The sequence below is a fragment of the Xiphophorus couchianus genome, chromosome 8 (assembly GCF_001444195.1).
Source record: "Xiphophorus couchianus chromosome 8, X_couchianus-1.0, whole genome shotgun sequence".
In the NCBI taxonomy this organism is placed as follows: domain Eukaryota; kingdom Metazoa; phylum Chordata; class Actinopteri; order Cyprinodontiformes; family Poeciliidae; genus Xiphophorus; species Xiphophorus couchianus.
In genome coordinates, this window is record NC_040235.1 from 17,008,879 (window position 1) to 17,022,093 (window position 13,215).

The following is a 13,215-nucleotide window of genomic DNA, read 5'->3' on the forward strand; positions in this document are numbered from 1 at the left end:
ATTCAAATGCCTCGGCACAGAATGTAAGCGGACATTTTGTACATATGCAACGTTTAAAACTCATTTTTACCGAGTTCACAACGTGGCTTCACAACCCGAATTAGCCAAAGCCATTGTTGCTAAATTGAAATGCACCATTTCATTGTGTGGGCACCGAAGCCAAACTGTGAAAGAAGTCGTTGCTCATTTAAAGGAGCATATAATGGAGGGGCGGCCTGTAGCATGTCCAGTAAAAGATTTAAGGATGTACATGACTAAAACGTGTGAATCAGGCACGATATTTTGTTTGACACTAAGTATGAGTCTCTTTAATTTGTATATAGTTGAATACATGTTAAATTACGGTGATCTTGTTTTTTTACCATTATTTTGTCTGATTTTATTCCAGAAATGGCTGAGCAAACATTTTTACGCAGCGCTATCAGTGAAGTGTTGCCTGATCTTGCAGAGGCTTCAAAAGACATTCTCGAGGAGACTTTACAGTCAATTGGAGTAGAAACGTATGATGACTTCCAGTTCATTGTTGAGGAAGACTTGCTGTCAGCATTAAGACCAATTCAAGCCAGAAAGGCACTTGCTGCTTGGAAATTCAGATGTAAGTAAAATTGTAGAAAAGCAAAAATCAACCATTAAACACTGATATTCATATTCAGTTGTCTTGTCCCCTTTCTTTGCCCTTTTGTCCATCTGGCATTTTGTTTAATATTGTTTGTTTTTTTTCAATTATTTTCTTATGCTTTTACTATACTAATATTTTTTTTTGTACTTTTTACTGAATTTGTTATTTTTCATATAAATGTCATTGTTTTGTTGTATCAGGAGTCTAAATTTATTTGTTCTTTCTCCTTAGGTCAATCCTGCTTCCATGCTAAACGATTCATGCTGAGTGTGGATCAACAGATTGGAAACAACAACATCTCCTGTTTTATTTCTGCCCTCTGCATGATGTTTGGGAGCTATTATTGTTTTAACATACATTATCCATCGGGGCTGGCGTCTACACTGGAGTTTCTGCAGAGGTATGAGTTGTTTTTTTTTAATTGTAGGGAGTTAAATTTGACTTTTGACAACTTTTATATCTTGAATAAAATGTTTATTTCTTTGTGAAGCACATTTTGATGTAGTTTTCTGTTTGTCCTCTTTATCTTAAGGTGTTTCTTCTCAATCAACCCAGACAAGGGCAGTAAGGTGGAAGAAACCCGTAAACCCAGACTGCGTGTGAACCCCCCGTGTACTCACCTTGATCCAGGAACTTTCGGATCATGAGTGGCATGATGTTTGAGAAAGGACTAAAGTCAGTGAGTTATCAAGACAGAGATTTGTAAATGTGTGTTGCATCTCACACTGTGTCTGCTGAAGTTAAAAAAGTTGAAAAGACATATTTATATTTGTTCAGTGGCTGAATTTTGCTCAATGTCAGAAAGGACAAATGAGAATTTCATTGAAAATATGTTTTCAATTAAAATGTTTATTTGTTTCTAAAAAAAAATTGAATTATCATTATAGATACAGTTTATATTGGGCTTCCTTGTGTTTTAAATTTGCATTTAACTGGTAAATGTTTGTTGAAATTTGATGTTTATAGATATTTGAAAATAGAATTGTTTCTATAAAAGAAAAACCTTTGAAGCAAACAAACATTATTATTAAAATGTATACTGGAAATAGAAATGTATTGTATGTTATAATCTTCAAGCCCCCCCTCCAAAAAAAGGGGGTGAACATTGGTTCTCATACTGTTTCTGATAAAGTTAAAAAGGTTGAAGAAATTTATATCTATTCAGCAGGTGCATTTGCTTCATATGCTTCATGATGTTCAGAAAAGACTAATGAGAACTTCATTGAAAATAAATATTTCAAAGGCATGTAAGTGTATGTTTATTTTTTTAAGATTATCATAGATACAATTTATATTGGGCTTCCTTGTGTTTTAAAGTTTCCTTTAAGTGGGAAATGTTTGTTGAAATTTGATGCTTATAGATATTTAAAAATATAATTATTAGTAAAAAGAAAAAAATTTAGAGCAAATTTCTGTTTTTCAGAAAGTATTAATAAAATGTTTTAAATTGACATTTTAACAGTTTTAATCTGTTATTTAAAGGTATTTTATCAGTAGGACTAAATGAAGTTTTTTTGTACAACAAACAAAAACTGGGTAAATCTTACTGGAAAAAAGTGTAAAATAACAGCATTATTATGATAATTCATCAGAAAAAGTTGGTTAAAATTACTTGATAAAACTGTTTTATTACAAAAATAACCCTTTTCAAATCACAGTAAAACCTTGTGCAAAACTATGGGAAAACCTGTTCATTTCACAATTTAACACTGTTGTAATTACTGTTTGGTCAGTAAAACAGTTTACATGTTCACTGTGTTTTCTACAGAATTATTCTGGCAACCACAGCTGCCAGTTTTTTTTTGTAAAAACAACAGAATTATTTTTACAGTGTGTCCTGAACAGGTATCACCAGCCAATCAGTTCCATTTCTGTGTAAATCTGAAAGTAAACGCTCTTTATTTGAAATGAGCTTACCATGCAACCAGAGGAGTCCATCTGTCGATCAGAGACACACTTGAAATTTTTTTTGCAGCCACCATTGTCTTTGGAGCAGTCACGAACAGGTCCAAAGGACGCCAACAGGTCCTGTACTGACTCAAAGTACGTAGACATCAAAGCCTCTTCCCTGGAATTGAAGAAGAAAAAAAAAGGTTTAACTAAGGAAGTACTGAACATTTTACATATGTTTTCGCAAAGCAATTATGGACACACAAGTGCAAGTAATGTCTAATTAAAAAGAATGCATAAGCAGCTGAGCATAATTCCTTACCACCTAGTCTCTCAAAATCTTTTGTTGTATTCTATTGCAATTAGGAAAGTATTCAAGGTCAGCCGTATTGTGACAAAGACAGTATATTTTTAGTCACTTTAATTGATACACATACAGTTTATAATAATATGTGCATACAAAATAAAGGAAATGAACATTCGGAAGATCAAATATGAAAAGTGACCACTGTGAACCTCAGCTGCATTTTCTTGTTGCTGTTTATGAAATAAATTCTGAGATCATTTTACAAATGGATCCACCTTGGGACGTGCTATCCTGGTGCAAGGTGCATTTTTTGGAAAGCGACTGTGCTCTGGGATTTATCCGCTCATGTGAATCACATCCATTTCTGCTGAGCCGTGCCATGCCAGCACACTGGTGGTAGCTAGCTAGACATTCTTACCATGTTCCACTGATGTGAAGCCTTTGGGGAATTAGCATTCACTATGCATTAATGGTGATGACTGCTTTGAAGTAATTTCACTGTAAAAGTTGCAAATGTTCTCAGATTTTTTTTTTCTTTTCATATTTACATATATATATTTATGCCCGAGTTGTTCATTACTTGTTCCTGCATGTTTTGTGTGTTTCTCCTATGTACATAAACATGTAAATGAAAATAAATACAAGCAAAAATACACAGCTGAAATGCACATTTTGTTTACCCTACTAAGCTTTTTTTCCCCCAGTTCAAATCTAGACCAAAAAAATATTTAAATAAAAGTCAGTACATTTTGTAGGAACCCTGTTCTTTATACAAGAGGTGGTCAGGAGGTGGGCAAAGTTTTGGACACATTATTTTTCCTTTATTTGTTACGGAGCCCTCTAGGGGACATGGGGATTTTTTTTTCTTTTGCGTTACCTCGCAATACTTTTGCGTTCCCTCGCAAAACTTTTGCGTTGCCTCGCAATACTTTTGCGTTGCCTCGCAATACTTTTGCGTTACCTCGCAATACTTTTGCGTTCCCTCGCAATACTTTTGCGTTACCTCGCAAAACCTTTTGCGTTACCTCGCAAAACTTTTGCGTTCCCTCGCAAAACTTTTGCGTTCCCTCGCAATACTGTACTGGTCAGTTATGCAGCATAATTGAATACTGCAAGCCTTTCCTACGGTGGGCGCCGTACTTTATGCTTTAATATAAGGTTATGTGAGGTATTTCCATGAATTTTAATATCTTTTTGTGAAATATCTGAAGTTTTATATCTTTCTTTAGGATAGAAAGGCACCACAAACCTACGATATAAACAGAAACCTTCCGTAAGTAGGAAAGAAATAAAAATACATTATAATTTGGACTATTTCTGAGTTATTATCGCGGGTAATAAATCATCTTACAGTTTTGATTGTGTCTCTGTTGTGTTCGTAACCTGAATGGTTTAAAGAGCTGCTTTCAGTGCCACTCCATCTTAGCCTTAACAGACATAAACATGCAGTAAAAAATGAATCGATTTTCAATCAGTGTTTTGCACCAAACAGTTAATAATAATAAACAAGTTTTCACTGAGGCTCTTTAAGAGCCATATGAATGAAATAAGTAATTATTGATATGACAGGAGCAGCGGCTTTGACACTTGTGTGGTGGGTGTGTCGATGTGGGCGTGACGTCACCAGGTATGAATGGGAAGGATACTGGCTTTGTGTGTATTAGGAAGCGGTGAGCGGGGCGGTCAGTCCTTGCAAAGTTTGGAGCATGATCATCAAAATGGAATAAATCGATAATTGTGACAGAACAAAGAAAAGGTTTGGAGTTGATTGATACACAGACAGATGAGATTCCCCGAGTTAACCCAGTGCGGCCCTTTACCATCATTAGTTTGTCGTGTTTTTAATAATAAAAACTTGTTAACAGTAAAAACTGTTTGGTGCAAAACACTGATTGAAAATCGATTTATTACTGCATGTTTATGTCTGTTAAGGCGAAGATGGAGCGGCACTGAAAGCAGCTCTTTAAACCATTCAGGTTACGAACACAACAGAGACACAATCAAAACTGTAAGATGATTTATTACCCGCGATAATAACTCAGAAATAGTCCAAATTATAATGTATTTTTATTTCTTTCCTACTTATGGAAGGTTTCTGTTTATATCGTAGGTTTGTGGTGCCTTTCTATCCTAAAGAAAGATATAAAACTTCAGATATTTCACAAAAGGATATTAAAATTCATGGAAAAACCTCACATAACCTTATATTAAAGCATAAAGTACGGCGCCCACCGTAGGAAAGGCTTGCAGTATTCAATTATGCTGCATAACTGACCAGTACAGTATTGCGAGGGAACGCAAAAGTTTTGCGAGGGAACGCAAAAGTTTTGCGAGGTAACGCAAAAGGTTTTGCGAGGTAACGCAAAAGTATTGCGAGGGAACGCAAAAGTATTGCGAGGTAACGCAAAAGTATTGCGAGGCAACGCAAAAGTATTGCGAGGCAACGCAAAAGTTTTGCGAGGGAACGCAAAAGTATTGCGAGGTAACGCAAAAGAAAAAAAAATCCCCATGTCCCCTAGAGGGCTCCGTAATTTGTCCACATACACATTAAGGAAAATATTCAGTTTTGCCATGTCCATCTAGCTTCCTCTCAGTGACAGAAATCTGGGTAGGATGTGTTGCTTTGTAAAATATTTTAGCATATTTAATGTTATCAGAGAGGTTCTATTTAACTGAATTTCAGATTTAGCAGCTAGTAATCAACAAAGGTTGATTTGGATAGCCTCATTGCTATATTAGATGAAATCATCATAACATGAAACTTGCATTCTGTATTCACCCAGGTTAATAAACTTTTTGATTAAAATTTTTAAGGGTAATGAAAAAGTATCAATAGAAACATAAAATATTACAAACCTGCATCCACACATCACCAGTTGCTCAAATCTTATATTACAAGTCAGAAAATATCCCCCCCTCCCCCAACACCGATAAATCAACATTAACTGCCAACACCCACATGTACTTGTAGAAATCATGAAAGAGTTTGTACATCTGCATGTCATGATGCAAATTCACACAATGAGAGATGCAAGATAAAGGAGCACAAGTGCAGTGTTTAATTAGTGTCAAAAGTAGGGCATGCAAAAAAAACAAAAAACAAGGAGACGTGATCCAAACACTCACAAGAAAATTAGCAGGTAGTAAACTATTAACTATCTTAGGGAGTTAGAATGTTACGGAGGGAACATTTCAGCTCCATAAGGACACCGAGTATTATTTGTGTGTGAAACTGCATGATCAAGAGAGCATTTCATCTCTCTGTGCATAGTTCAGCAAGCCCAGGGTTGTGATAAGCAGATGCTTGACCCTCTGTTGCTCAAACCTGCCAAGCAGTCCAAGAGTTGAGGACATGCTTGTGACAGTCCTGTGCTCCTATCACCCGTTTGCATAAAGGGCAGACACACTCCCTTAAAAGACAGTTTTAACTCTTTGCACTTGGGAAACAGAACGTCTGTTTTCCAAGCATAGCTATGTCAAAAGTATCACTGATACTATTCTCTGCATTTTAGTCAAGCATAAACAGGCTGTTTTTCTTGTTTTTGGAAAGCGGTTTTAAAACTAATTAGCTTCCACAAAAATACCACAACTGAACTAAAGAACTACTTGCTGTTAAGCCTTGCATGTTTTGAATCCTTTCTTTTTTAATTGAATTTTCTTTATTATTAAAGCCAAACATTAATTTGAATGAAACCAAAAAAAAAGGGATACATTTTGGAAGGGCATAGCAACTTTACCTCAATTCTATGTTCACCTAAGCACACTCAGCCATGTCTGTATACTGACTTTAGTGCACTGGCTGTCACGAAGAATGAAATAATAAGCCACACTGTCCCCAGCCATGGGACTAGAGGGAGCACTGTATGTTGTGAGAAGGAGCTCTAGACTAAAGGCAGCAGAAAGGTCTTGACTGATGGGAAAGACTGATGACTTGCTGTGTAAGGAGGAGCTTAGAGCTCCAGCTCAGTTTGCGTGCTTTTGCTTGCTTCGAATTGCTTGTTTGGCAAAGTCATTTCAAGGAAGATTCTAAAAAAAAAAAGTGCCACTGAACAAATTAAGTACCTATTGATGTTGCTAAAAATGTGATTAAACTGTCCTCTTAAAAAACATCAAGCTTAAAGTGGGATTAAACTTCTCAAGGTTACATGCAGAGGAAGTTTACTCGAAAAACTACAAATCGAAGTAAAACTGATGCACATTAAGATTATATGAAACACCATGGATAAATCCTTTGAAGTAATCAGTGTTAAAATGATTACAATGTCCCAATGATCCTAGGAGTTGTTGTCAGGGGCATGAAGCTCCTGACGACGTAGGTAACCCTGGTAAGGTCACCTAAGGCAAACAGGTCCTATGTGAGGGATCAGGCAAAGTGCAGCCCAAAAGACCCCTTATGATGATTTCCAACAATGGTAACAGGGTTCCCTTGTCCAGACACTGGTTACCAGGGCACCATTCTGGAGCCACGTCTGGAGGTAGTGCATGCTAGGGAAAGTTTGGTGGTGCTGGAGAGCGCTCCTCATGGGGATTCCCTTTTTTTCCTGGGAGAAAGCTTGGTGAGAAGCTTGGTCATCTGGAAGGGGTCTCCGCATAGAGCTGCTGCTTCTCCTCATTAAGAGGAACCAGTTGAGATGGCTCAGGCATCTGGTTAGGACACTTTCCTGGTGAGATGTTCCAGGCATATCCCACAGAGAGAGACCAAGACGAAGAGCCACCACATGCTGGAGAGACAATGTTTCTCGGCTGGCTGCCCCAAGTGGCTGGGGAGAGGAGAGACTGGGCCTCTCTGCTTAGGCGGCTGCCCGAAAGACCTGACCCTAGGTGAGTGGGTAAGTAGTGGATGGGTGGATGGATCTATGAAAGCAAGTTGGTAGAATAAACTGATGTATCATTCTAATGAAAATACTACAGATTTTATTTTTCTCACAGTATACATGTGCATTAATTTCTTACAAATGTTGGTTAAATCAAACATTTAAAAGCCTTAATTTTCTTACAGTCTTATTTGCATGTTAAATTCATGACATCTTTTCATAAGTGAAGTATTTTGGTAAGAATTAAAACTGCCTCCACCACAGTGTCGTTTAACAAATCATTCACTGTTACCACATCACTTACCGAATGTGAGAAAATGTGTGCCTACGTGAGAATAAACAGCTTAAGTAACAGTTCCTTTGTTTATACAATGTTTATTGTACTGTGGAATAATAGCTGTGATTTAAAAGTGCTTTAAAATGTTTAAGGGTAAATTACCTCATTCAGTTTGTTGGCTATAGAAGATATTTTGGCAAAGATATATGGTGTCACACAGCAAGTATTGCTTTTTTTAAAATATTTTATTCTATTTTGTTATGTCCATAAAATCATATATTTATTTTCATCAGCTTCATATTTCTAGATTTGTCATGATACACAAAATAAAATTTCCTTGTGCAATGAAAAAATCTGACATTTCAGGAATTGTTTGCTACAAAACCAATGGATGCATGATCATAGTTTGTATCTTTCCCATTTAAATGAGATGACATTTTTATGGATATCCAATGTAGAAGAATAAACTGCTGTTGTTGTATTGACATTTTGACATCTTTAGGTGGTAGCTAACTGATCCAGAAACCTTTGTGCAACCCAAACCTATAAACTATTTTTAATAAATCTCAACTTTGTTTGCTATTGTTGGCTGGAGAGAGCTCATTTTTAGAAATGTGTTATGTTATGCACACATAACAGTGAAAGATTGAACATTGGCTCTATTATAATACTTACTGCTGATGTAATCACACTGCAAAAATTGCAAGGTTTGAAAGAACACCTACGCTTCACATGCTTTCCTACATAGATCTTGGTGGGTATAAAAAAGGATTAGTATTTTTAAAATAAAATAGTAATTCGGCCTCCCTAATTAGCAGTGGTGAAATGAAGTAAAATACAAACGAAGTTTGGACCATGAACAAACACTTGTCTTGGCTTTAAAAACTCAATGAAAATGCTATGTAACAAAGAGATAGATAGTGGAGAAACCCAGAGAGAATAGCTACACCCTTCCTCCCCCCAAGACTGCAAGTTCTGCCTACTGTTCTTAATTGCCTATTGATGTTTTGTTGTTGTTCTCGTTTTCGCACCACCTCTGGTTTACGCCCCTGCTTAGCAGAGGCACAAGTGAGTAATGTCCTGCCATCGTACTGCACCAGAACCAACCAAAGTGAGTTCATTCTCTTTGCACGTCCCTTCTTTTTCCTTATTTAGCAGCTCATCTTTTCTGAATTATCCAGCTGGCATTTGGTTTCATCTGCCAAGTATTTAAAGCAGTGAAAAATGAATCCTTAATTCAGAACAGTCTAGTGCACTGGGATAGAGAGAGTGACTAAAATAACACACGGATTCATAAAAAAAAAAGAAACGCTCGAGACTTATGTTATTTAAAACTTCAGTGAAATGCCGTGCAACTATTTAATCCATGGCAAAGTAAAACTGTTTTGGAGAGCTACCTTTAGTTTAACAGTTTTTGATCTATTATGGTATTTACAAAAGTAAATAATTCAATTTATGAATTATGGTCACTTCAGTTGATAGGTTCTATCAATGCCTTTCAAAAGGAAAGACGGATATGTGCATTGACAATAGAACTGAGAATGCTGAGAGAGCTGAAGATGCTGTAGTAGTTAAGGGTAATGAGATTTTTGGCATTATAAAAGAAAGGGAAATATCAAATATTCAGAAGCTCAACTGAACGTAGTTAATTCTGTTTCTGTTGTTTCCATGTTCCTTAGCTGTACAGATAGATTTCCGTACATGATTCAGTTTGTAGATTACTTTCCTTTTCATTTAGTAGTGTGCACAGTACTTTTGTTGTTTTTTTTTTGTAGATATGTTTGGTGGAGGAGTCGAAGATATTCACCACTATAGTTTTCAATACTGTTCATGTAATATATACATTTCAAAGTTTAAATGTGATTTAACCTGATTGGACATGTGGACATTTTTTTTAATATTAAAGCTTAAAGAAATGCCTTATGTTGTCATGCCTAAAGAGATTTGAAAACAGAGTGAGAGGCAACCATATTTCATGCATAAAAATATTCTACCCAACCCTTTCCATATCACGATCAATGCTTTTGGCACTTTGACTCTTGCATGACTTAGCCTTATACTGGCTGCATCTAAACACCGACGTACCATACTTGTTATTAATCTCCCTTTCTGCCTCCTGCCTTTTCCACATGATGAATGACCACACGACACAGCCCAAAGTTAGAGCGCTGCTCCAGCATGATTACAGGGCCCGTTATTGGTCTGGCCCTGCACTTGATTAATGCTCTTATTCCCGCTCCCCACAAATATGCTGACTCTCATCAAGCAATTTTGTCACTGAATGGACCACCTATGCCTTAGAATTTCAACAATCATAGAGCAAAAAGGTGGTTCTTCACAGAAAAAAACTGGTAAAAGTAAATTATAAATTGAAGATTGATGCATCAGTTGTTATGACCATGTAACTGTAAAACATAATATCGAATTGAGTGAGATTGGCTTCATATTTAATTTATGTATTATTTTTTTGTTAGTTTCCAGAAACTCTAGAAGCATTTCTTTGTTTGTAATGGGGCATTTGAATTACGTTTCACTTGAACGGGGCTTGCAAACTCATTAATCACATATGAAAGTGACAGTAACTGTTAAAAGGTTATGAACAGTTTCTCCCCAATGTTTATTTATTTTTGTATGCCGCTCAAAGAACCTTAATTGTGCATTGTGAGCTACAGTATAAATACAGTTTGTGAGCATACAGTCTTTTTCTTTCTTCAAATCTTAGCACCAAAACAAAATATATCTACTAAACTAAAAACAAAGACTTGAACCAAAAGAAATTAACTCGGCTCCTTAGACAATGACTATAAAGACAAAGAAGTAATTCTGCAAGTTAGAAAAGTGCATAACAAGTTTTACTCTGCATTATAATAATCGCTTGAAAGGACAGAACCTCACTGTTTGGCAGAATTATTGAGAAAACAAAAGGTTGATGTTTCCTAATAAAAACAAGGCCATTGATCTTTGGATTGAAAAAGTGAAAAAAGATTTCAAAAAACATCAAGGATTTTTTTCCTAAGTCATCTTTTACTGCTTAATATTATGTGCATTTACAAATAATATTAAATCAATTACTAGATAGGAATTTGACCAAGAGATTTTTTTATTTCCATATATATCAAAAATAAACAATATAAAAATATAAAACAATATAAAATTGGGTTTCAGTTCAGGTCAGTTCACCGGCCTCCATTCAATTTCCATGGTAACAAACCTCTGTCATGTCTGGTGGGTGCTGCTATAAATGCTTGATATTTTAATTTAAATGTGCACCATATATATAATTTTCAGAGCAGAAAATCTCTAAATTTGTTGAGTAATTGTTGTCTAAATGGAATGATGCCAAAGCAGTTATGCTGACATCCAGCAAGATTTAGAGAGTCAAAAAGAAAACTACTTTTTTTTGTGGAAGTAGGCCATGTTCAGTGCATCCTTATTCTGTCAGCTCAGGTAGTTTGAATCCACCTTAGCTGTCATTTACACAATACTTCTTCCAAAATCAGCCATCTATTATCTTCCATACAACGTTACAACTTAGAAAGAATCACCTTGAAAACCATGAAAGAACCCTGCATTGTAGTGCATGGTGCAAAACAAAAACAAGAATACTTTTACATTTCCTGGAGCAAGAAAGGCTTCTGCACACAGCCATTTTCATACTACCACAAGACTCCCTTGCATCTAGTTTGTAAAAATGTGCAAATCTTCTGAGTCTCAGACCAATGATTCATAAAATTTCGAAATGTAGTTGTCCAATATTGAGTGCCACATTTGTTTAAATTCTCAACTTTGTCAAAGCAGTTTTTCTGCTTTGTTATTTTAAACACACATGCAATTTGCATAAAACCACAACCAAATGATTTTCTATATCTTACTTTGCTTTATGTTTCCATTGATGTACATTCTAGGGACTTTTCGGAATGCATGTTCCTTTACCTTTGTCTGGCTTTAAATGTCACAGTCAACCCAAGTGAAAACAATCAGAGTATCTATAATGAGAATAAAAGAAAAAAAAGCATGACATATAGGATGATGGTTTTATAATTGACTGTGCTTTGAAACATTGTTAGGCAATTGTTTTGTGAATGAATAACTTCAGGAAGCCGTTTTATCACCTTTTATATTCCATATCAAGATGACATTTAAATGAATTTATGCAGTTTCCATGAAACCTGAAAAGAACAGGATTCTATTTTAGCATGCATTATAGGGCATTAGCACCTCATGGATTAGGAGTGGTTAGACAAAATTTGCTGTCTCTCGACCATCAGCATTAAGAACCACATTTAAATTGGATTAATGTGAGTTGCGGTCTTTAACACAAGAATGGCCAGGATTCCAGTACCCCCTTTGAATTTGTCAATGACAAACATGACATTTAAAAAGGCTACTTTGGCTAATTTTCAACACCCTGGTAAATTCCAAGTCAAATCAGAGTTGACAAAAAAAATTAAAAAATCCTTGGGCAAAATTTCATTAAAATGTGGTACTTTGGGGTTAGTGTTCCAAATTATATCTTAATGCAAAAATATTAATCAGCAATTTACAACAGGCAAAAACATTACTCACAACAGGAACAATTCAGCACTTTTCTGTGTCCCTTATTTGAAATTGCATTAACCCTCCTGTTATGTTGTGGGTCAAATTGACCCGTTTTAAAGTTTTAAAATGTTTTTAAAATAGTTGGAAGTATTTTGTTTTGCATGAAACTTTTTTTATTTGTCTTAATAGATGCACTCTATATATAAATTGAAAATTTATTCATTTTACACATTTGTAACACCCCCTGCATCTACTTTTTACATAGATACTGTTTGGGTCAATTTGACCCGGCAGTCAAGTTGAAGTGCAAGAAAAGATAAAAAAAATGTATGTAATCATTTGTATGTAAATGTATAAGTATCCGAAGGATCATAAGACATGGTGTTGCGGCAGAAGCCCCATGCATCTGTTGTTTTAATATAATGCTGACGGATGCAAATATCCACCTTCGGGTTGCAGCCCTTTTGAAATATTTCTTCAGCATTTTTTCAAGGTTATTTCTGTCTTATCTTTGTGTGATGCTGATCACTGACCTCATTCTACTTGGAGTCCTCAATAGACAAAACAGCATTGGGATATATAGAAAGAGTACAACATTTACTTACTTCAATGTGTTATTAAATTGTTGGCTGTTGCATCTCTCATGTGTGGATGGTAGTTTCTCTCACTCCAAAAAACATAAGCGTACTTCCAGCTGTTTGGTTTTGGTAGTTCGAGCTGGACTTTCAACAAACATGAGTACTGGCATTAAAGGTTCTTTAGAAATGAC

General features: G+C 35.7%; 1 protein-coding gene across 2 annotated transcripts in view; it reads right to left on the bottom strand.

Annotated features, from left to right (window-relative positions):
- The window catches only part of astn2 (astrotactin 2), a 276,226-nt gene that overhangs the window by 130,638 nt on the left and 132,373 nt on the right, over positions 1 to 13,215 (bottom strand). For both annotated transcript variants that reach the window (XM_028025024.1, XM_028025025.1), the window contains one exon: positions 2,537 to 2,687. In XM_028025024.1, the coding sequence (XP_027880825.1) occupies positions 2,537 to 2,687 (151 nt within the window). The remainder of the gene's footprint in view (positions 1 to 2,536; positions 2,688 to 13,215) is intronic.